Source organism: Protopterus annectens, chromosome 8.part0 (genome assembly GCF_019279795.1).
Source record: "Protopterus annectens isolate FY-2018-M chromosome 8.part0, PAN1.0, whole genome shotgun sequence".
Classification (NCBI taxonomy): Eukaryota; Metazoa; Chordata; order Ceratodontiformes; family Protopteridae; genus Protopterus; species Protopterus annectens.
The window spans coordinates 282,210,030-282,235,829 of NC_056741.1; the positions used below are offsets into that span (position 1 = coordinate 282,210,030).

Here is a 25,800-nt window from a genome sequence, read left to right on the forward strand (position 1 = left end):
TTTGCAATGTGGTTTTGATTCTCTAGAGGCCTCCTGCAGGGCCACTGTTACAGGTTCTGTCATTAGGAGGCATGCTTGGTGAAAGAACAGAATCTATCCACAACACTAAAACACGAACTAATACAAGAATCGCTAAAGCCACAGCTCGTGAAAAACTCTCTATTTATTTAAATGCCAAAATAAAAAACGTTTTTTGTCCAAACAAAATAGCTAGACTTCCTCAGAAACCAAATAATACATATCAGTTAAAATTTGAATGCTGCATTTATAAACTTCATTATGAAAAAAGCGCCAAATTTCCACAGCAACAGCATCCCTTAAAGGTACAAGTCACTGAAAATTAAAAATCCTATATTCTGTTCCTTGAAGTTACATATATATATATATATATATATATATATATATATATATATATATATATATGCTGATAATAAAAAGCTAGCCAAAATAAATAAATCAAAGTTGATCCTAAGGCTTAAATAAATGGGTCATATGGTTTATTTTAGTGCTTTCGGAAGGGCTGCTTCATATTTATTTTTACATATATTTTTTACATTTTTACTTTCATTACTGGTGCTTTTGCTTTAATTGTTTGCTTTAATTTTTTGTTTATAATAGCACCACTTATAGAAGGAACAAGGTGCTATTTGTTTTTAAGCTTGACTGGGTTAATCTAAGTTAATTAAGTAATGATGTCATAGTTTTTTATATGATTGTCATAATTGGTTTTAAATAGGGATGGTTGCTTGCATTTCTTGTTTGTTCATTTATTACTTTTTCTGAAGAAGGAGGGGTATTGACCCTTCCGAAAGCGCTAAAATAAACCAGTTCTTCATTTTAATTACTAGTTCAACATTTGGGGTCAGTCCTTCGTTTTTTTGTGTTTTTACTAGTTTGTTTAGCTTTTGTGGTTAAATGGGTCATATAAAATTGAATAATTAAATTATTAAGTTATTAATTTATTAATTTATTAATTCTCACTACCATGAAAATGTTTCTCATGGCCAATTCAATAAAACATCAGTTGATCATAAATCTAATTTAAATAAAACCAAAACCCGAAGTAAACACAAATAACATAATTGAATAACATAAAGTATAAAATAAATAACTTACAATGAAATAACCCATTCCTAAGCCTTCACAAGGACCAACAAACATATCTGTGAATTATGTTAATGTGTAAAAATTGCCCTGACTCTATGTGTGATAAATATCCACATGAAAATAAAAAAATGAACATTAATAAAACACTCATGAAAGTATAAACACTTATTCAAACCTAGTACATTAAAACCATGACATTATACTCTATATGAACTTATATGTGACATAACTTATATATGACCACAACCTTATCTGTCTAAACTTTTCAATTTTAGTAAGCACATCAAAGAACATTTTTCGTTGAGACCCGGGTTGGTGTACGCATTAAGCTTAATCTGCCACAATAATTCCATTTTCTCAAGCAATAAACCAAAAGGGCCCCCTCTCAAATCTTGCTTAATTTGGTCTAAAACTCTAAACTGAAATTTGTGGTCAGAAAAGGCCATAATGTGTCTGGCAAGTGCATTATCTTCTTTTTGTAATCTTATGCTTCTCTGATGTTCATAAACCCTATCCTTTAATCTTCTCTCAGTTTTTCCTACGTAAAATGATGGGCAACATTGGCAGACAGCTAAATACACTACTCCCTTTGAATTACAATTAAATTTACCTTTGGTGTGTACTTTTAAACCATTGATCTCTATAGTAGCCCCAGATGACATTAAATGGCAGTACGAGCAACTACCACATTGTGTCATCCCTCTATTGGTTCTTGAGGTACTACTGTCGCTGTTTTTTGTAACAACTCTTTAAAACTTATTCCCTTTCTCCAAGTTATCTTTGGTAAAGTTCCCAACTTACTTACCAGTGTATTATCCTCTTTGATTAACGTCCAATTTTTCTCTAAGATTTTTCTTATGTTGACGTAATCCAAGGAAAATCTCAATACACAAGCTAAGTTAAAATCAACTTCATTATTTTGTTGATTGTACATTTGAGATCTGACATTAATAGTGATGTTATTTTGATTAAACGTCATACCAATTTGTTGTTTCAAAATGGGCTTATAAAGGCCTTTATTCCTTTTTGTTGACACCTCATCTATCAATTCTTCTATGAATGAAATGGGATATGCCCTATTCAAAAACATTTGTTTTAAATTACAACACTCTTCAGCAAATGCTTCATCTGATGTTATCATACCTGCAGCCCATACTAATTGGCCCTTAATTACTGACTTATTTTGATGTTTTGGGTGTGCGCTTGAGTAGTGTAAAAATTTATTTGAATACGTGGGTTTCCTGTAAATATTAGCTTCATATTGTTTCAAAGATTCATTTTTGGTCAGTGTAACATCCAAATAAGCAATTGATGTTGAGTTAAACATGTGAAAAATACAAAAAATTCTGTAGATTCATTCAAAATTTTAACCAAATCTTTGGCCAAAATTTCATCCCCTTCAATGATTATAAAAATATCATCAATGAATCTAGCATGCAATTTGACTATTCTATTAGTGGTGTTGTTCCTGAATAAAAAATTGCTCTCCCAAAAGGACAAAACCATATTTGCAAAGCTAGATCCACATGGAGAGCCCATAGCAACTCCTTTTTTCTGGATATAATACTGACCATCAAATAAAATAAAGTTATATGACAAAACGACATCAAGAAGTTCTTGCACCAAGGAAATCTCATCAACTGGCGCACCATTCTGCCTCATTCTATTGGTTGCCCATTCAATTCTCAAATTATGTGGGATACTCGTATATAACTACTTGATGTCTATTGTCAAAAAATTATTTCCACTATGATATGGGAAATTATTGATTTTCTCTAGGAAAACCCAAGAATCTTTGACTATCCATTGTTCCTTATCCACGTATTTTTTCAAAATGCAATCTGCCAATTTTGCACATGCATAAGTGGCTGACCTTCTTCCATCTACTATAGGCCTTTGTGGGGGGTCGGTGATGCTCTTATGTATTTTTGGAACACCGAACATATATGGTGCTTTAGGAGCCTCTATAACCAAGTAATTATACATATGTACATCAATTCTTGCTTCGATAAATAATTCATTTAAGAAGCTTTTTATGAAACGGATTGATCTATTGTATTCATTAACCAATGATAATTCATATGTATCACTAGACAAAATCATTGAAATTTTATTAACGTAGTCTGGTGTATCCATAATAACCAGCCCCCCTCCCTTGTCAGGGTTCATTACTCTTACATTCGCTGCCAATAACACCCCCAGTTCATCTCTTTCTCCCTTGTTTAAGTTATATTTATAATCAATTTTTTCATCATTCAATTTTCTCAAATCCACTTCACATATTTTCTCAAATAATTGAAGGGTGTTATGTAATGGTGGATTATAACAACTGGAAACCCTTAATGGTCTGTTGTTCATCCACTGACCACTGAATAATTGTTTTAAATTCAATTTCCTCACAAACAATTTGAAATCACAAATGGTTTGTGCCAAATTCATTTTAGAGGCAGGGACAAAAGTTGAAACTTTTGTTAAAACATCTGCCAACTGTTCTGAAATGTGAAACCATGAAAAGTTATAAACCAAAATGTCCCCCTGTTTATTCCTGATCACATTGCATGATGGAAATTCATCTCTCATTGGTACTATCTCCTGTTGTTGTAATTCTTCCTCTTGTTCCAGTGCTTTTTCTGGTTCCATCTCAGAAAACCCTGCTTAAAGATAGAGGTAGATGGTTGTTGATTGCCTCTCAAATCATGGTTATTGTTATTATTATTATTATTATTACGTGTCTTCAACCTATCACTTCTCCTCACGTCAGCATTTGCTCCTTCAGCATTAACAACCATACTTTGAACATCACCTTCTTGCATTATGTCATCTCTACTATGATGTTCTTCAGGGATCATGTTGTCGTGATTATTCTGACTGGAATTTACAATTGTTTGATCCAACCAAGTTTGTGATCTCGGTGGTGGGGGATAAGCTGTCCCTGAGTTGTATTGCTTCTGATCCCTTTGAAGCTTCTTAACTTTATTCTGCCTAATTTTATCAACATGCTGCTCAATGCTTTGAAAGCAACGGAGATATTCATATTTATATCTCATGAAATCAACATGTTGTTTGATTTGCCCATCCAATGATGTTATATGCTGCTCCAAGTCTTTGTTGATCACAGTATAATGATTGATCATAATTTGTAATAAGCATAAACCTTGTTGGTTAAAATGTTTTAACAACTCTTTATGAAAAGCTGACCCTGGAGCCAAACCCGTAGGGTATCGCCATGTCCTGAGGCCCTTTGGCACTATTTCTGACTTTAAACATTCTCTGAAATACTCAATTTCCAAACTTAGTTTTTTATATTTGAACATGTTTTGATCCAAAGCATTTAAAAGGCTAGATAACGTCTCATCAGGCTCATTGTTGTTGTTAGTAATCGTTCTAGGCTGGTTGTTCACCCCCCCACAAACCTATGGAAAATGTTAACCAGTCTTTTATGTCAGGCACTTGTGAAATATCACCCAAAGAATTCTGCCTTTGTTGTTGAAACGAGGGTAGATTATTATATGCTAATGGTCTGTTGTTGTTGTTAATGACATCACTAGCACTTGTATTCAACATATTACCTATCGGTTGTGATTGAACCGATTGGAAATTTAAACCCATATTGTGCTCGTTATTAACAACTGGTAAAGTACTTGTTTGTTGCATTTGTGCAGGCAAAATTGCCGTGGCTTGACCCGCTTGTCCTTGTTGTTGGAAATTAGAAACCACAAAACCTGATTGTGTGGCCTGGCTAGAAACCATGATGACCCTTTGGTCCTGTTGCTGTTGCTGCTGCATGGAAGATGAGTGTCCCATCTGCACTGATCGACTGGCATCTAATGAGACCATTCGGTCCTGTTGCTGTTGTTGTAACGTAGAAACCACATCCAATCTTTTATTCATCAATTCCACTTTTTGCAAAAGCATCTCTATGAGCATGGTTAATTTGCTCATGGATTCTGTTTCAGCATTGGAATCCTTTAAGATGTTAGGTGTGTTTTCGAAAGAGTTGTTGGCCATAGCGGAAAAAACACCAAAAACAATCCACAACACTAAAACACGAACTAATACAAGAATCACTAAAGCTACAGCTTGTGAAAAACACTCTATTTATTTAAACGCCAAAATAAAAAATGTTTTTCGTCCAAACTAAATAGTTAGACTTCCTCAGAAACCAAATAATACATATCAGTTAAAATTTGAATACTGCATTTATAAACTTCGTTATGAAAAAAGCGCCAAATTTCCACAGCAACAGCATCCCTTAAAGGTACAAGTCACTGAAAATTAAAAATCCTATATTCCGTTCTTTGAAGTTACATATATATATATATATATATATATATATATATATATATGTATATATATATATATATGTGTGTATATATATATATATATATATATATGTATATATATATATATGTATATATATATGCTGATAATAAAAAGCTAGCCAAAATAAATACATCAAAGTTGATCCTAAGGCTTAAATAAATGGGTCATATAAAATTTAATAATTCATTCTCTAGAGGCCTCCTGCAGGGCCGCTGTTACAGGTTCTGTTATTAGGAGGCATGCTTGGTGAAAGAACAGAATCTGCCTGATCATGTTAAAGCAAAACTATTAGATGCTCCATTACAGCATGATAGTTTGTTTGGTGTTAAAGCAGAAGAAGTGTTGAAGAAAATGGAGGACAAAGCTAAATCTATGCAAACAGTCAAGGACTTCTTACAGGTACAGCCTCCCAGATTTAGCAAGAACTGGCCTACAAAGAATTGGTCCTTTCCAGTGTCAGACAGGCCACAAAGAGGCAGATACAAATACCCAAGAGGCAGATCACAGCCCCAAGGCTCATACAGGCCTAAACAATAGGGTGCTTCTACCCCCAAAAGCGGAGAGGAAAAATCACAGCCATACAGGAAACAGTCTCAATGACTTTCCCCTGCCAGCACCAAGCACTTAACTTCTGGCATCCCCTTTGGGGGGGAAACTGGCACTTTTTTCACAAAATTGGCACATGATCACTGAGGACAAATGGGTCCTAAATATTGTATCGCAAGTCTACAGGTTCCACTTTCACACCCTGCCAAGGCAAAACGGTATGCCAGACCTGCCAAGCTATCAATGGTCAGAGGCACAAAAACAAGTTTCATCCCTCATGAACATGAGAGCTATTCAATTAGTACCACAGCAAGAGCAGGGACTAGGATTCTACTCAAGGTTATTCTTGGTGCCCAGAAAGGACAAAACCTGGAGACCAATACTGGACCTGTCTATCCTAAACACATTTCTGGATATTCCAAAATTCAAAATGTTAACTCTGCAACAGCTTCTGCCCATGCTGGGCAAGAGGGCTTGGCTTGTGACTTTAGACCTGAAAGCGGCATACCTGCATGTCCCAATCAGACAATCATGCAGAAGATACCACAGATTTATAGCTGGCTCAATGCATTACCAATTCTCTGCACTGCCCTTTGGCTTATCTACTGTGCCCAGGGTCTTCACAAAATGCCTGGCACCAGTGATTGCATTTTGCAGACAAAGAGGAATACAAATATATCCTTACTTGGACGACTGCCTTATTCAAGCAGAGAACAAGGACATTCTACTACAGCATCTGGCGTTTGTAAAAAGATTACTAACAGGTGTAGGGTACACAGTAAACGAAAAGAAATCAAAATTCGTACCCTCTCAAGAGATAATATTCCTGGGTGCAAGCTTAAATACAACTGCCCAGATGGCTTATCTCATGCCAGAGAAACACAGACAACTGACTACTTATTCCAAAATGTTGGCAACAAAGACCCAGTTATCTGCAAGAAAAATTCTGCAGGCTTTGGGCTTCATGGCATCCTGCTAATTCCATATGTAAGACTGCATATGAGGAAACTTCAATGGTATCTAAAAAGTGTTTGGACTCAACATTGCCACAGTCTGGAAACAATAATTACCCTCATTCCCTGCCTGCAACAGGAGTTTCAATGGTGGGCAAAAGCCTGTCACCACAACATGGGACAGCCATTCACCTTGCCAACAACCAGGCAAACATTGGCAACAGATGCATCAGATTATGCCTGGGGGGCCCATATGGCAGGAAGATGTATTCAGGGTACATGGTCCACAAGTCAAATGCATCTACATATCAATCAAAAAGAGATGCTAGCTGTTCAGAACATCCTGACAGCCTTCAAGGATCTACTTCATCCAGGACAACTGCTGATAAGGACGGACAATACTACAGTTATGTGGTACATAAACAAGCAAGGAGGCACACATTCCTACCCCCTCTGCAGACTAGCCATGAACTTGTGGGACACACATTGACTTACCAAGTACATCTGCAAGCACAATTTCTGCCAGGAAGGACAAATACTCTGGCAGACAAACTAAGCAGAAACCTAATGGATCCCCATGAGTGGAAATTGGCTCCACAAGTTTTCACCATGATAACAAGAAACTGGGGATGCCTGGACATAGACCTATTTGCCTCCCCTCACAACTACCAACTACAGAAATTCTGCACAAGGACTTATCACAGGCAAGCATGGAAAGTGGATGCCCTTTCTTTCAGCTGGAAAGAACTAACAGTATATGCCTTTCCTCCTCTGCCTCTCCTCCCCAAGGTACTCCTCAAGGTCAGACAAGAGAAACCAAAAATGATACTGATTGCCCCAGACTGGCCCCGCCAGCACTGGTACCCAATCTAAAGAGCTTGTCTCAATGCCCAGTTTGGACATTACCTCAAATTCCTCACTTATTGACCCAACAAGACAGTCAAATACTGCACAGCCAACTCAGGACCTTAAACCTGGCAGCATGGCGGATAATGTAGCCAGTCAAGGCACACCTCTCTCTAAAGCAGTGATGGATGTTAGTATGGAGGCCAGGAGGCCTAGCACCAGAAAATCTTATGCAGAAAAATGGAAGAGATTCTGTGCTTGGAACCAGGCACAAGGTTTTGACATGATTGTTCCAAACATTCCTCAGATTTTGCAATACTTAACTGAGATGCTTGATAAAGGCCTTTCTTTTTCATCAATTAAAATTCATGCCTTTGCCATTTCAGCTCATTACAATACAGAACCACCTATTTTTTCTCATCCATTACTAAGACAGTACCTCAGAAGGGCCAAAAACATAAGACCCCCAAGGAGAGCACCAATACCTGCATGGGACCTCAACTATGTCTTGGAAAAACTCACACTGCCTCCGTTTGAACCAGCCTCTGCAGCTGATATTAAATTTCTATCCTGGAAAACAGCTCTGCTCCTAGCAATAACCTCTGCTAGATGAGTCTCAGAGTTACAGGCACTCATGGCTGTGGAACCTTTTATCATTTTCCATCCTGACAGGGTTTCTCTGTGGACAAACCCTACTTTCATGCCTAAGGTAGTGTCCATTGTGGCCCTTAACCAAACAATTAATTTGCCTACCTTTTATCCAAACCCACAGAATAAGGGTGAGAGAATTCTGCATTCTTTGGACATTCACAGGCAGCTACGCTTCTACTTGGACAGAACCAAAGCTTTCAGAAAGACTGAACAACTTCTAGTGGCATATGCTTCAGGATCACAAGGAAAGCCTATCTCAAAGCAGACAATTTCAAAGTGGATAGGTCACTGCATTCATTAACGCTATTCTCAGCATGGCAAATCAGTGCCTAAGGGCATTAGGCCACATTCAACCAGAACAGCAGCCACTTCAGCAGCCTTCCTCAGAGGAGTACCAACCAAAGACATCTTAGAGGCTGCAACTTGGAGTTCAATGCATACCTTTACAAAGCACTATCATTTACCTCTCTACTCTAAATTCAGGGCAGGATTTGCCACTGCAGTTCTGCAGGGCCTGATAGCCTCTCCTAATCCTATTTAGCACCAGCCTCCTAACCTTAGCTTTGGGATTCAACCCAATTATAATGACTGCAACAGTGAAACACGATGAACATAGCACAGTTGTGTACCTACCATAAATGTAGATGTTCGAGTGTATTCACTGTTGCAGTCCAGGTTATCCGCCCACCATCCCCCTTTTCCTTTGCTGGGACTTATATGTATTTCTCTATTCTTTACAACCTATGTGGTGTATTTGCTTGTAGATGAAGGAAAAGTTGTTTTTTGTGCATGCATGCTCATTAACATAATTTAGCTTACCATTTTAGGGGCACCAGACATCTGGGGCAAGAAAAACTGAAGAAAATGGCGTTGGCTGCATCTTTTATACCCCTGGCGCACTGACATCAGGGAGGAGGCGACAGCAACCGACACCGGACCTAGACTTTGGAATTCAGGCTGACTGCGGGTAGCCCGCCAGCAGGATAACCCAGTTGTAATGACTGCAACAGTGAATACACTCAAACATCTACATTTATGGTAGGTACACAACTGTACTTTCCATGGTATAGCCAATGCTGTGGAATTTTTTTTGTGCCCTTCTCCTGACTGATACATTTCAGCAATGAGATCCCTTTGATGCTTTGTAAGCTCTCTGTGGACCATGGCTTTTGCTGTAGCAGGCAATTGAGTAAATGTCAGGAAAATCCTACTAGGACAGCTGAACTTTATTTGGGGTTAATCAGTCTCTTTAATTGATGGTAGGTGTGTACTCAAGAAGATGGAATGCTGTAATTAAAGCAAAAGGTGCTTCAACAAAATATTAGTTTAAGGGTGTGCACACTTATGCAACCAGCTTATTGTACATTTTGTATTTTTTATATTTTTCCCCCTAACATATTTGTTTGTTTTTCAATTGAATTGTACAAGTTATAGGTCACATTAAAGGTGGGAAAAGTTTTGAAATGATTTATTGTGGTTTCCTTTTTTATATCACAAAAAACTGGCATTTTTTATATATGGGTCCCTATCAGTTGATCAAGTTTTCAGAAGCTTGAAGTCCAGTTAACATGACACCCTGACCCCATGTAGAAAAATGAAAGGGGGTTGATGATGATTATACACACATATAAATTTAACCCCCCCCCCAAAAAAAAAGACAGCCAGCTTTTCCATAAATGTGCAAAAAATGATGTCTACCTCTTTCATAATAATAGGACATGAGTAGACAACCCATGCCCTATTACCATTCTGTCTGCTGTAAGCACCTGTGATCAGCTTCATGAAGCACAATTTAGCAACACCCCTAACAACACAGTCATTCCCCTGAATATTGGAGGACCATCCACTGACCCAAGCAATTACAGATCCATATGTCCAACCAACCTCATATGCAAAGCCATGGAAAGATTTTTCATGGAACTAATCAATAAGGACATATGGAAGCTCCAAACACTGGATCATTCTCATTATGTATTCATCAAGGACAGGTCATGCTTACTCAATGTAGTGGACTTTATTTAAAAGGCCACCCGAACAATAGTTTAACGCAAAATGGTACATACCACATACCTTTACTTGGCCAAAGCTTTTGGTACAATCCCCCACTCAGACAAAGTCGAAAAGCTAAACAAAATGGGAATAAACCCCCATGTCACCAAGTGGATTGTCAGCTGCCTCACAAGCAGGACACAAGAAATCAAAATAGTGGAAGTTACCTCCACAAAAAGACCAGTCACCAGTGGTGTTCTCTAGGGTTCTGTACTGGCACCTCCTTTTGCATCTTCTTTGCTAAAGTAAAAGCCAAAGCCAAAGCGCTCTGGCTGACTAAGTTTGCATATGACTACAGTCATTGAATCCTCAAATGGCCTGGCCATCCTGCAGGAAGGTTTGTCCCAAATAAATAACTGGTGCCAAAAATCATGGACTGAAACTAAATTTCAAAAAATGTGTTGCTGAATACTTTGGGAAGTCATCTATCCTAGGAAACTATCACATTGACAATACACCCCAAAGTGCTGACCTAATTGTTTGGGATTTGGGAACTTATGTGGACAATGACCTAACTTTCAAGCAACGTGTCCATTGTTATGAGAAAGTCCTTCTGTATTGTACAGCTTATAAACAAGTGGATTTTGTCTAGATCTAGGGTTGTCATTTTCCACCTTTACTCAGCCCTTATTAAGCCAGTCATTGAATATAGTCATTGAATATATTGTTCCCTTTGGCATGTATCTGTCCAGACACATGCAACAGCTGGACCCCCCTCCCACAGTGATACCTTATTAAAAGGATACAAGGCCTAAACAATATGTTCTACATGGACGGACTCAAAGCCCTGTCACTATACTTGGTATCCTACAGAATGCTAAGAGGTGACCTGTGTCTAGCATACAAGGCATCCTCAGACCCAGTACTGATGGATTTAGTGCATTTCAATAAGTCAAATGGCATCAAAAATACTCAGTCTAGGGAACTAAACCTCTTCTGCAGCATCAACAGAATGGTTTGTAAAGACAGGTATGTCTCACAGAGGGTATCACTGCTCTGAAACAGACTCCATCCATGTGATGCAAAGCTCACCCCTGTTTGTATTTATTCACAACATGGATCTATGGGTGGGAAACAGAAAATTTACCCCAGGACTGCCCCTTGTATGACTAGTGGACAGAGCTAACTGCTAAATTCTTTATCCCATGCATGGGTGCCCTCATATTATCTGTAGTATGATCTCACTTATTATCATTAGGGATAAGATATAATTATTGGCCATGAGATGGGTTACCTCTCAACCTCTTAGTGCTTGAAATCTGGACACAGTCTGATAAAATGTGGGGAACAAAGGCCCAAAAATAGGGACAGACTTTAAGTATTGCTCTTATAGACACTTGCCAGAATAACAAAGTTTGTGTTAGCATGCATTTTCTGAAGGATTTGAAGTCTGAAACTCAAATGTATGTCATTATTTAGTAACTTAATCCTCCAATCATCCCAGTGATTTGTCAGAAAATCGCAAATTTATGAGGAACAAACCAAAAATATGAGGGAAAAATATGGATATTCTGTGGAAATCTGGACAGCTGAGAGGTATGGATGGGTAAGGCCAATCTAACACCAAATAGGATAGGTTAATTCAAGCACCAAAAGGGAAATTGGTTAGGCTTAAAATGGCCCCCAATGGCAGCTAGGCTAGTTCTTACCTTTGAACTTATAAGATGGTTTATTAAGATAAAGTGACTGTTCTGGGCTGGAAGGAGGGGATGCAAACATTTCTTGCACAATTTTTATTAGATTATTGCTTAGTAAAAATGGATGCATGGGCCAGACAAAAAAATATATTTGAGTCCATTCTGAGTAACTCCATCCTAAAAGGCAGAGTCTCACTGTTTTTGTGAAATTGCTATTTGAAACAGAGCATCATATTGACAGCACCATACTTCTCACGGTATAGCCCTAAGATGAATAATTTGAATGCTTGGTGAAAAACATTGATTGAATGTTTGGCGCAAAATTATTGATAATTACCAAAGTTACGAGTCTGTATTTAACTTGACAAATGTGTGCTGATAATTTTGCCAGTTGTCAATATTTTTGGCCCAGGTGTTCAGTTTGTGGTTCTTGGAGACTTACCTCATGAGCCACATCATTATAAGTGCACAGCTGTGTGTGGAAAGGTAATTCTAAATACTGTTCTGTGAAATGGCCTTTTCATTTTTTTTTTAATGCTTACTGTTATAGTTCCAGTGGGCTGATGAGATGGATAAACTGAAAATCTGGGCAAACAAAAAGGCATAAGCTTGCATTACATTTGCGAGCATAGCCTCATAACTAGGAATTTGATACATACAATATATCACTTTTGGACCACTTTAATAAAGTAACAACTATCTTTTCTCAGGTCCATTTTAAAATGCATTTTCTATCTGAAAATATTTTACTTTGTTTGCTAAATCAACCTTCTAAGTATGAAAGTTCTGTTGTCCGTGTCGAGGCAGTAACATAATAAACACAGTATGATGAAGTACTGTGAAATTGCTTTTGACAACCTTTTTAAAATTATGAGGCTGTATTTTCTAAGTTAAACCGAGCACATCATTTAGCATAATTATGTGCGTAGGTTTAATTTACAGAGTACAGCCTCATAATTTTAAGCATGCTGTTAATAGTTTCCTACTAAAATGTAAATTTTCAGCACTTCATGAATTTGATAGATGTCCGTTTTCTGTTGCTGACCAGAATTAAGTGTTTTTCCTCAACAGTAAATTTCACTCATTTTGCAAAATCATCAGCTCTTGACAGGAGCACTTTTTATTCAGAAGACTGTGGCATTGATATAAATGTACTATACTACTGATATTTTAGGGTGAATCTTTGAAAACTGCTAAAGTTAAGGCTATTTTTAATGAGGCAAATATAATCTTTTAATTTTTTATTTTCTAATCTTTCTACCAAAAACTATGAAGAAAGTATTTTCTTGACAGCATGTTGTAACTATTGTAACCGCGTCTTTTCAGATAATAAACAAACTCTTCTCTGCATGCCAAAAGGTGACTATATGGATATCAATCCCCATGTCATATGTAAAACTTCTAAGCTATACTTAATCGAAAATCACCATAAAACAATAATTTGAGACATTTACATTATTATTGCTGAAAATAACAAATATGACAACAGTAGATTTATTTTCAGCAGCATAGCCTTCATTAGTGAGCCAGAAGACCTCAAATGAGTGTAGTCTAATTTCCCCAATTATCTAGACCACTGTCTGGTTCAATGAATTGCATGGTGTCACACAGCAGGTAAATGGAGACTGAGGGGATCAAACAATGGACTACAGGAAGAAGCTTGATAAGACTGTTCATAGCCTTAATCCTCTGTGTTAGCTGTCAGCCCAGTAGAGTAATCAGGCTATTCTTGAGGTGGTGTATTTAACAGTCAGTTATATTAAGAAAAAAAAATTGTTTTGGACAGGATATTTCGCATCCTGATAAGTGATTATGCTTTCCCCTCCGTTTCATTACCCTGAGCCCTATGAATATCTCATAAAACACTGGGTAGACTGTTGACAGCACATCTTGAAATGATGCTTGTATATTTTACCAGTAGTACAAGTCAACAAGTGTCTATGACATTTTTTTTAAATGTCACTCTAGGATTACAGAATTTAGTTTTTTCGAAACAATTGAAAATTTACTCCTTTTTATGTCTCTTTTGTTTCAGTCCTGCAATGGTGACCCTATCCTGTCTTCCAGTTCACTCTAGGCCTACTTTGTGGTGCTTGTAATTGCAAAGGGCAATGTCCTTGGCCAGAGAATTGGGGGGGGGTTCTTACTTTCTTCCAGCTCTCATATGGAAGGTCTTAATATAGTCCTAACTGCTTGCGTACACTTTTCCATGTGTGCAGGACTGGCCAGCCTCTGTTACTCTCTACTGTCTATTAGTGATCAATAATGCTATGGCTACTTCCCACGCCATTCTTCTGGGATGGGAACTTAAACCAATGGTCAGTGTTGTCCATCTCCATTTCTTGATGAAAAAGACAAAAGGACTGAGGCTGTTGATATATATATGTATGTGTAGATATATATATATATATATATATATATATATATATATATATATATATATATATATATATATATATATCTGTGTGTGTGTGTGTATGTGTGTGTGTACATGTGTGTATATATATATATATATATATATATATATATATATATATATATATATATATATATATATATATATATATATATATATATATATATACACACATATACCTATACATACATACATACATACACACACAAATACACATACACACACACACACATACACATATATATATATATATATATATATATATATATATATATATATTTATATATATATCAACTGATTGTGTACATGAATTACCTAAATTACATATTTATTTATGTCTGTTTTTAAGACTGGTTATATATGAATACTTTTTCATAAAAGTAATGTATATTCACTGTTACATTGATGTTCATAGTAACTAACTGTCATGCCTGCTCTGTGCTGTGTACAGTTATGTGTTGTCTGAGATGATTTGTTTTACAAAGTTAAAACTGAGGTATCTTTTAAGACACTTTTTGCACCTCTGTACATTACATTTATATTAAATTGGGACTGAGTGGCTTTACTCAGCTGTATGTCTCTGTGGGGATGGGGCAATGATGGTTTTACTGTAATATTAGATATGCATTGGTGTGCATAGAAGCAAACGTGCGATATATAATTTTGTTATATCTCAGTTAATAGACAGTGTCTGGGTGCCCTGAGAATTAATGCACCCTCAACCAAAAATAATAACTTGAAATGATCTTTTTGTCTTTCTTTGTGTGTACTGTTTCAGAAGTCTGAGCTGTGCAATTGTTTCAAAGATTTATATCTATATTATTATTTATTATTATTATTATTATTATTATTATTATTATTATTATTATCATTATTATAAATCTGCACTTTTGTATTCATTTGAACTTGTGTATCATGCCAGAATTTATTGTATGTTTGACATTTGATGGTTACTTGATTTAAAACTACTAAACTGGTAGTTGGTAACATAAATCGAAGCAGAACACATTTAATAATTTTCCAGTGCAGCCTGAAGTATTGGGGAATTATTTTCTTTTTTCTGTTTACACTCTGGCCATCTAGCCATCCATCTCTGTCACACAGAGGGCTTGTGTGTTCCCTCTAGGCAATAGCCCTGTGGCCCACTTGTTCTTTGGGAGTATTGGGTGAGTTTACCAGTAGCAGTTGAGGAGGAATGGGATTTTGTTTGGCCCTAACTCTGTCTCTCAGTAGTTTTCTGCAGGATCTAGAAGTGCTGTTTCTCCTGAGGGCACGTAAGTACTACCACATATGGTAGTCCTCTGTCTAAGTGTTATACTGCTATGCAACATGTTTTTTCTGGACTTAGACTTCAGAAGATATACCTACATTCCTCTAGGTACCATCAGTCAAGCAAGTCACAGTCACTTCTCCCCAGGATGGCCAAGCCATTATTGGCCACTCAGTCCCTCTCCACCCTGGCTTATCCATTACCCATGCCGATAACTGAATATGGGTAATCTTGGCCATTGTGAGGGGCAAGGGGTCAGAATTTCTCTGGGGAATCCTGAAATGTGCATACCACTGGTTTGTAGAGTGATTGGATGAACTTTATTATTTGCACTGCACTCATGCAGCTGCTATGTGAATGATGGGGTCTATATTACCAGATCAAAAACCCATTTCAGCAAACAACACAAGACTGACACGTATAGCGCAAACTGCAAATACGTGGAACCCCCCCTAAACTGCAAAATTTCAAATCTCGAATCATCATAGTCGGCCAACACCACCACGTGCTACATACTACATACCCAAACATAGTAAATAAAACACATACATACACTAACCAAACCCTACTTCTAACCCTACACTAAACCTTACATACATTACTATCTATGCACTTACCTTAAGCCTAACCCTAAGCCTAAGGTTTGTAACTATCACACACTTACCCTACAGACATATACCCAAACAAAACAAATAATCCACACACATACACTTAACAAAACCCTACTTCTAACCCTACACTAAACCTTACATACATTACCTAGCTATGCATTTACCTTAACCCGCAGTGCACCCTAACCCTAAGGTCCATAACTATCGCACACTTTTCTTATGGAGCTATACTGCAGATGGGCCAGCCATGACACTTCGACATTTCGTGTTTCACTGTTTTGAATGTTCACCATTATCATAGTTCGCGCTATACGTGTCAGTCTTGTGGTGTTCGCTGAAATGGATTTTCGATCTGGTAATATAGACCCGAATTATGTGTACAAGGTATGAGTTTTTAAGTCTGTGTTTATTTGCTTCAGTCTCAGATGAGGTTTTTTTCTGTGGTCCATTGTGCCTTATGCCGACCCTATATCAGTAAACATGTAGTGTAAGATGTCTGTCTGTCATGAAGCTTTGTTGTATTTTTGTTTTGTCCCCTGTGACTTTATTTCTGATATTTTTGAATCACACTCCAAAACCATTCTGCTTCACTAACTAAAAGCTATTGTTATTTCTTGATTGCAAAACAGTACACTTCTAGACATGTTGCAGGAATTCAGGGCGGGTTATTTGACAGTTACCTAGTCTGTTTTGTACTTCTGCAGTACTGTATTATGCTACCTATAATGTTTATCCAACATTTAAATGTACAATATATTGTGTTGTCTGAACTAATGTTTATGTTTTTAAATGTTAGTCCACATGTTTAGGGATAAATATCCCATTTTTGGTCACTGCATTTTCACAAGAAATTGCATTTTTGAGATGCTTACCTTTACTTCCTGTTCATTGAAAGTCATCTTAGATCCATGTCCCCCTTCCACATTTATGTAAACTACTTGAAAAAGCAGTCTATAACCTACTCACTTATGTCTTAAGTACTATATCCTCAGTCATCATCAACATGGACTCTGTAATGATAGAAGTACCCATGTTAGACACTATTCTTTGACTTTACCAAAAACTTTTCATAGCATTGACCATAAAATCTCAATAACATCTGTAGCCCTAAATAACTTTGTCGTATCCACAATTAACTGGCTTCCCAGCTGGCTGTCTCTGAAAACTTTTATAGTTTATTAATACCTTATCTCCCACTCATTGAATCCCTTTTGGAATCCATAAGGCTCCATTCTGCATCCAGTTAATTTTGTTTTTTTTTTATTAACCATCATCCAGTTAAATTTAAATGATCCAATCTACTTCTTTATGCAGCTGAATTGGCATTCTTTGAGTAATCTGATTCTATAACTATCTTAAACAATCACCAACTAATTCTAAACAAATTGTCCATCTGGCCTCAGTCTAAACATTAACACCGAAAGCCAAGAAAACTAAAGTTATGTACTTTAGGTCATAAATGTGGCTTAAAGGACTACCCCTAAAACGTTCCACTTACATACAACAAGCATATAACTGAACAAGTGTCCTCCTTCAGATATGTAGGCCTCACTCTTGATCCCTTCGTAACTGTGTCTCCCGAATTACATAATATAAAAGCAATTATTAACTAAACCCTGTAGAGCTGTAGAAAGGTATCACACTTCCTTAATCGTGATGGCAGAACAGAGTTATTGGAACATTTTACAGTCCAAATTAGAATATGGTCTACCCCTTCCTGTTTTATGAATCCAATAAAAATCTTTCCAGTTTGCAAACCATTACCAAAATTGTCTGGTGATTCATTGTCCCCCACCCTATAGTGAGAAGCACTGCTTAACTCTTAAGTAAGCCGTGTGTCTGTCTTCCTACGAGCTGAGCTGATATTGACCCATTTTCAAGGCGCTCAATTTTGATTCTCTACTAATACTTGTTTGTGTCTTTTTGGCTTTTCCCGGTTAGGGGTCGCCACAGTGGAACTTCGGTCTGCTAATGATTGGTATTTGATTTTTACGTGCGGCGTTACCAGCCCTGATGCACAACCTTCAACGAAGGTATGCCCATTCATGCATGTCTCCACGCAGAAGACGCTCTAGCTGAGAATCGAACCGGACAGTGTCTTACTGCGAGGCGACAATGCTACCGCAGCACCACCACCTCTACTAATACTAAAAGCCAGAAAAGCTTAAAATGCCACTATGCAAATTACACCCCTATTCTCTTGATAGCAATCTATAAAGACAAAAAGAAAAAAAATCTCTATAATCTGTATAGCACTCCTTTTCCATTCTTTGTCCCAAGGTTTGAGCCACCCTCCCAAGTAACATTAGGAACTACAAACAGCCAAACAAGCAAAGAATTTGGATTGAAATTAACTAACCTACTTCATACTGAAGGAACTTGCTCATTATTTTCAACATCATCCATAACTTAATTTATTCCATTCAGCAGCCACATCAGTAGCTGTCTTAAGTTTTGTAGAACATTTGTACAGATCTGTAAATACTGTATATACCTTTATGCAAATTTCATAGCGACCTGAATAACCTGATGATCTGAGTTGTTATGCTATATATTTTATTTATGTATTTATTTATTTACATACAGGGGTGGGAGGATGGCATAATGGTTAAAGTGTTTAACTTGCAGACTTAAGGTGCAGAGTTTGATTCTCACATGGGGTAGTTGGCTAGGCTTAAAATGTCCCACAAGGGTAGTTAGCCTAGTACTAATCTATGAACTATGAACTAATTTGTTGATCGGGAGTGTCCAACTGGACATAGGTCCATTTTCAGCAGAGGCCCGGGGAGAAAAGATATACAGTTAAAATATACAGACAGTTGGTACATTGGATTTACATAGCAATTAACAATTTGATCAACATAGCAGTTAACAATTACAAACATAGTTACAGATGAAGAGCATAGTACATCAGTACTATGTTACTATTTTACTTGCTTCACTGCTCATATTTCACTTCTGTTTCTTTGTTATGCATATTTAATTTACTATGGTAGTATTATTTCTATTTTTGGCTATGTTCTAGGCAGTGCTTAAAATAGGTCCAGTTCAATCAGCTTACTACTCCGTTTCACAAGCTTAGATAAATAATCATTAAAATATGTAAAGCACCTAGCATTTATTTTATCTGAGTTTGCATTTACTTATTTTTATTGAAGTAGTGTTAACTGAAAATGGATTGCTGAAAACACAGGAGCCCCATTTTCAGTGGTAGCTTATGGCAAAGACAACAGAAATTTAAAGAAAAAATAATCGTATATTGAAATAATATTAAATCAGTGGTAAAGGCAACAGTGGCAATGTGAGTCATAAACATGCTACAATGCACATTCTGGCAAATGGTTGCAATCGTTTCATAAGAATGGATGACAGATGTATTGCTAATAGCATGTGGCATGCCCTTCTGTGTCAGCCTTAACTATGTTATCTTTTGGTTCTGTGTTAAGTTATTTATAACTGCGTTTTCTTATTAGTTTTCCATAAATGATCTTACAAATATCTTTATTCTAGGAGAGGTATTTCATGCGGACTCGCCCGAAAAATTTACCTTTGAAGAGGCTAAACAGTTCTGTGTATCACAGGGTGCAGATATTGCACTCACTGGCCAACTTTATGCAGCGTGGAGTAAAGGGCTGGACCAGTGTAGCCCTGGCTGGCTTGCTGATGGCAGCGTCCGTTATCCCATTGTTGTTCCCAGAGAGAGATGTGGAGGAGCCCTTCCTGGGGTAAAAACCATTTATGCCTTTCGGAATCAGACTGGCTTCCCCAATACAACCTCCAAGTATGATGTCTATTGTTTTAGAGGTAAGTCTGCAGAACTCTAAAAGAAAACAAAAGTTTGGAAATATGTAATATGGCAGAGGTGATATAGCTCAATTAAATTATTTAGAATCTAAAATTTCTTACCAGTTTTGTTATTAAGTGCAAGCAATTTTATGCACCCTTGTTTTAACATTTATAAAAAACAATACATTTATTGGGTTCATGTCAACTTACTGACAGCAACAAAAATGAGTTCTGATACATTGAAACAGTTCTGCTGAAAGCCACTTTCAAAAAGCAATTAAAAAACAATCACAGTCATGTGGAGGAATCTCCTCACACTCACTCATTTAGATTACTAACTCCAGAAATGTATAACTGTGGAGAAAGGGGAGATTCAGGTTTGATGAAAATAGGTTTCAGGAATGCCCCTCAAGCAGTCTGTTGTATCTGGACTCAACTAAACTGATTGTTGATCAGCTATCATGTCTCAATATATTCCTCTTATAAATAATATAAGGTCTGCATTTTCTACATTGTGTAATGTTTGCATTTTACATGGAAAGATTTTTACCTCACCACTGAAGTGTATTGCAGTGCATGTGGGAGGTAAAATCAATATTATATAATTCCTGCCTAATAAGTTATATATCATAACCTGTATCCCCTATTTTTTGCCTAATATATGTATTTTCACTCCATCATCCCTTACCTCTTCCTTTCCCATGCTTATTCTCAGCTCTTTAACTATCTCGATTGCTGCACATATCCCTAAGCCATTTCTCATAATTTGCAATTCATGTCTTAATATTGTTAGTGTTGCTGATATGTTTTTAGCAGATAGAACTTTTTTTGTCTAGCCAGTCAACAAAAGACATTTCCATTGTGAACTATATCTTTGACTTTTCTTGTTCATTGCTAGCTTAATGTTGCCATAGTCAAATGTTTTGTTATAAGTTGTTTAAAGTAATCTGTCTGTGACCCCTGCACTGGCCCAGTAATCAAGGAGCCTCAATCCTCACCACTAACACCAGTGAGGAATGTGCATATTGGGAGGATGACAAGTACACACACAATAAAGTGCAATTTTCCTTAAGAGCACACAGAGATCACAGTCAGTCTGTTGCTGATTTCTGCCTCTTTCTCCAGGTCCCCAGTAAGACTCCCAACTGGCACAGCTATATGGTTAAGATCTCAGCAGAGTGGTCAAGCCAAAACCTCCAGCACCCTGTCTGTCCAACCAGTGCTTTGTGTCCCTGCCCAAGTAGCTCTCACACACACACACACACACACACACACACACACACACGCGCGCGCGCGCGCGCACACACAAACTTTGAGATTTGGTTTATATACAAACACACAGACACTCATGGGGAAGGCTGGTACAAGTTCACTAGCTATGCCCCTTCTGCCCAGATTATAAGGTAGAAATCACTGCAGTGGTGGCTGGTGACTTCAAATTAAAGGGAGGCTGCAGGAGACAGATGAATGGGTGGGGCCAATGGGAAGGGGTGTGGCCAACTAGAAAGGGTGTAGTTATGCTCAAAACCACAACAACTTGAACTTTAATTAAATACACTGCCCTGGGTGTCAAACCATCATTACGAAAGTCCAATCAAGACAAAATGAAGTGTAGAAGAAAAAATATTTCAATGCATTGGCTACATGACAACTTACTTAATATCTAGATGGAAACACAAAGGTTGTGAGTCATGAAAAAATAAATTACTTTTTAAATACATTACTGGAATGCCAGTCAAAATCAACTATAAAAAAACAAGCATCCCTCAACTCAAGCCACTTCTCCTTGCACTGTAGTTTTAATTATAATTTATATTCAGCTTTATAAAATTACCAAGTAACATGCTGAAAGTAGCAATCTCTGTGATACCCCCACTTGTAAAAAATATTTCTTATCCAAAAAAGACCTGCTGCCTGACAACAACTATCTACTTGTTTCATGGGGAAGACATGATCAAAGTAAAAAATGAACAGCAAACAAGAAACAAGCTCAAGATAAATTGATTAAAGGATTACTGCACAAGTTATGGACCACACATGATAGACTGGCATTCTGTTTAGTTTACAGGTAAAGCCTGCAAAGATGACTGCAAGTCTCCAACAAATGTAATGAGCTTCTGAAAATACTGTAATCCTGTTCTTTATTACAAATACTGTCATATGTATTTAAATACCTAAGGCTTATACGTCATCTAGTTATGTAAATATTCTCTACATGATAACAACGAAAAGGCTTTCAATGTTGATAATTCTTTAACAGTATGCTTATTAAAGCTTACTTGCATCTTACAATCACCAACAAGTTTACCTGATGGTCATTAAAGCATTGCTACTTAAACACAGAGCAACAGGGCACTGCAACAGCATGCATTTTCTGAATAATAAGAAGCATAAATCAACAGTATAAAAATATGACAGAAAACCAGAGCATTCTGCAAAATCAAGGACAGATGAAAAGCCACGGTCGTACTTGTGGTCTACCTTGGATGGGGGAATACTCTGCACACTTAACTGCATAACTGCTCCTTGCCTTGCTTGGACACATCCAGAACCACTGCAATGGGGAGTGAGATGCAACAAGTATGTCACAATTTGAAATGTCTCTGGCTGATGGTGATGGGTCTGACACTCATACCTCTCAACCTCAGAGCAAGAAATCTGGATAAAGCCATACATAGAAGTGGGACACAGGCTGAAAAATAAGGAAAATTTTTAAATATTGCTCTTATAAACTTAGAAAGATAATAGAATAGTAGTAGTAGGCCTTGCATTAGTATAAATTTTCGGAAGGGTATGAAATCTGAAACTCAAATGTCTGCCGTTATTTTCTAACTTCAGTCTTTAATGATTTGCCACTAATTTGCAAGAAAACCACAATTTTATGAAAAACAGACCAAAAATGTGATGCAAAAATATAAAATCCACACAATACAGCTGGGATCCTGTCAAAGAAGGGACACCTTTTTAATATTAGTACTGTTAACTTGAGCAGCTGACAAAATAAGAACATCTGCATGCATTTCTGAAATAAAAGCAAACTATAACTCTGATCATTACATTTATTTGTAATTGTAAACCCTCCACGTTTTCTTCTAAAATTGCCATTTTACGGAGGGATTATTAGAGGGAGAGCAACATTTTGAGCCAAAATTGGGAACGGTTGAGAGGTTTTGATATTCCTAATTCTATAAAGTGATTTATTTACACATACCTCTCAACTTCTTAATGCAGAAAATCTGGACAAGGCCAAATATATTGAGGGAACATACAAACAGTACTAAAAATTGCTCTTGTATAAACTTAAGACAGTTGGTAGAATAACAGGTCTTGCTTTCGCATGCATTTTTCTGAAGGTTATGATGTCTGAAACTCAATGTCTGTCATTATTTAGTGACTTAATTCCTAAATGATTTACCAGAAAACCACAAATTTTATGAGGAACAAACCAAAAATAAGAAGCAAAAATCTATTCATTCTGCAAAAATCTGGACAGTTGAGAGGTATAGTTCAACCGGGGGCTGTCTGAGTTTTCTGCCCTCCCCCCCTCACAAACTCATGGTCAAATTGAGCCTCCCCCCTGCAGCCATTCCAATGTCCCATTCCTTAGTTATTTCACCCCATTTACCATATCACATCAATGTGCATACTGCTTTACTTCTGCAATGATTTGGATTTCATTTGAAAGTTTTATTTTGCATTTTACAGCACAAACCCCAATAGATATCTGCTAAACAAAGCAATGCAGTCTCACAATGAAAATAGACTTAGCATTAAAACTTCTCTGATCTTGAAACTCACATTCATTGAAACAGCATTGAAACCCACATTCAAAGAAAATACATTTTGCCAGTGACAGATAAAGATTAACTTTGGGCTGTTTTCAAATCATAGACCCCTTGAACACGAAATATATACATGCTCTTTGATACACCTTCCTGACCTTGTACAATACAGTACAGTTGTTAGACGACATTTTAAATTTATTGTTTTGAACATTTTTCCAGTAAACAATGAAAGAAAAAATGCATGCACCAATAATGACAAAACTGCCCAATTTAGAACATTTCCATCATAAAAGTCTACTCAAACTTCTACAGTCCACCAGTATCAGTAAATATGCACAATCTCTGAAGAAGTAAAAGCCATCTAAATAATTCCACATTAAAGAAATCTGTAAATAATGAAGCGGTTGCTGCTAGCAAACAACTTTATATGTCATTGTTTCATCTACAAATAAAGTGCCTGTTGCCCTTAAGGAATAAATTGCCTGTGTTGCATTAATAAAAACGATAAGCTAGTAATATCGCAATAGGGAATGGATGGCAAACTGATAACAGGTTCATAGTTACTGGGTATCTTCGCCGAAAAGGACTGCAGCATCCACCCCTTTTACAAGGCAGTACAGTATCAGCAATGTATCTACCTACTGTGGGAGTAGAACCCACACCCTTCAACATCAAAAGCAAGTACACTACCTGTTGTGCTATTAACAATGCAAGCAGACTCAGCATAAGCAGCACTAAACTTTTGTTCCCCTGCAGCTCTCAGCTCCTTGTAAAATCTACTCAACACTCAGCTGTATCTCTGACCTTTGCAGCACAAGAAATCTGGAAAAATCCAAAAATTATTAGGGGGGGGACAAAAGCCCAAAACACAGAGACACATTTTAAACGTTGCTTGTATAATGTTGGAAAGTTGCTAGAACAAAATGCTGTGTTACCACCATACATTTCACTGCCACGTCTTGAACCCAGGGGACCATGTGCAAAACAGTCAGAGCAAAATACCACTATGCCAAATCAGCTGTTTTGTGAAAGAGAGGAAGACTGAAGCTTAATGACTATCATTTAGTGAATTCATTTCTCACCATAGCTCTCAACCTCATAGCAAAAAACACATGGACAGTGCCAGTAATGGGGGAATACAGCCCCCCAAACATATTCAGTGTATTCAGTTCTTACCATAGCTCTCAACCTTAGCACAAAAAACCTGGATGAAGCCAATAATTGGGGAATGCAGTCCCAAAAATAGGGACAAATTTCAAATATCCATGTTATAAATTTAGAAAATTGCTGGAATAAAAGGTTTTGTGTTACCATGTACTTTCTGAAGAATATGAAGTCTGAAATTAAAATGCCTGTTATTTTTATTTAACATTTGTTAACCAGGCAAGTCTGACTTGGAGCAAAAGCCAATTTTCAGCAGAGCAGGGACAAACACTCCAAATGCATGTCTTTGTAAGAAGGGAGGACATGCAGACTCCACAGCCAAGAATCAAACCAGAGAACCCGTAGCTGTTAGGCAACAATGCTGCCAGTGCAGCACTGCACTACTGACGTTGCAAGTTAAAACAAACATACAGAAACCACAGATTTTATGAGCAACAGAACAAATATGAGGCAAAAATCTGCAAACTTTTTACAAATGGTGGTGGGTAGGGAATTCAGGCCCTTGCCACCTGCACCCAAGGTACAGGGTTCACGCCTGAATATTCTCTACCCATCACTATGTGTTCTCTAGCCACCAGTATATAGCAACTGGGGCATTACAGACACACACACACACCTTCTCCATAGCCCACAGTCCTGAATCAACCTTGCCTAAA

At 37.2% G+C, this 25,800-nt stretch overlaps 1 protein-coding gene across 2 annotated transcripts in view; it reads left to right on the forward strand.

The window, feature by feature from the left end:
- Window positions 1-25,800, forward strand: part of BCAN (brevican) — a 923,936-nt gene that overhangs the window by 424,837 nt on the left and 473,299 nt on the right. For both annotated transcript variants that reach the window (XM_044079780.1, XM_044079779.1), the window contains one exon: window positions 19,920-20,213. In XM_044079780.1, the coding sequence (XP_043935715.1) occupies window positions 19,920-20,213 (294 nt within the window). The remainder of the gene's footprint in view (window positions 1-19,919; window positions 20,214-25,800) is intronic.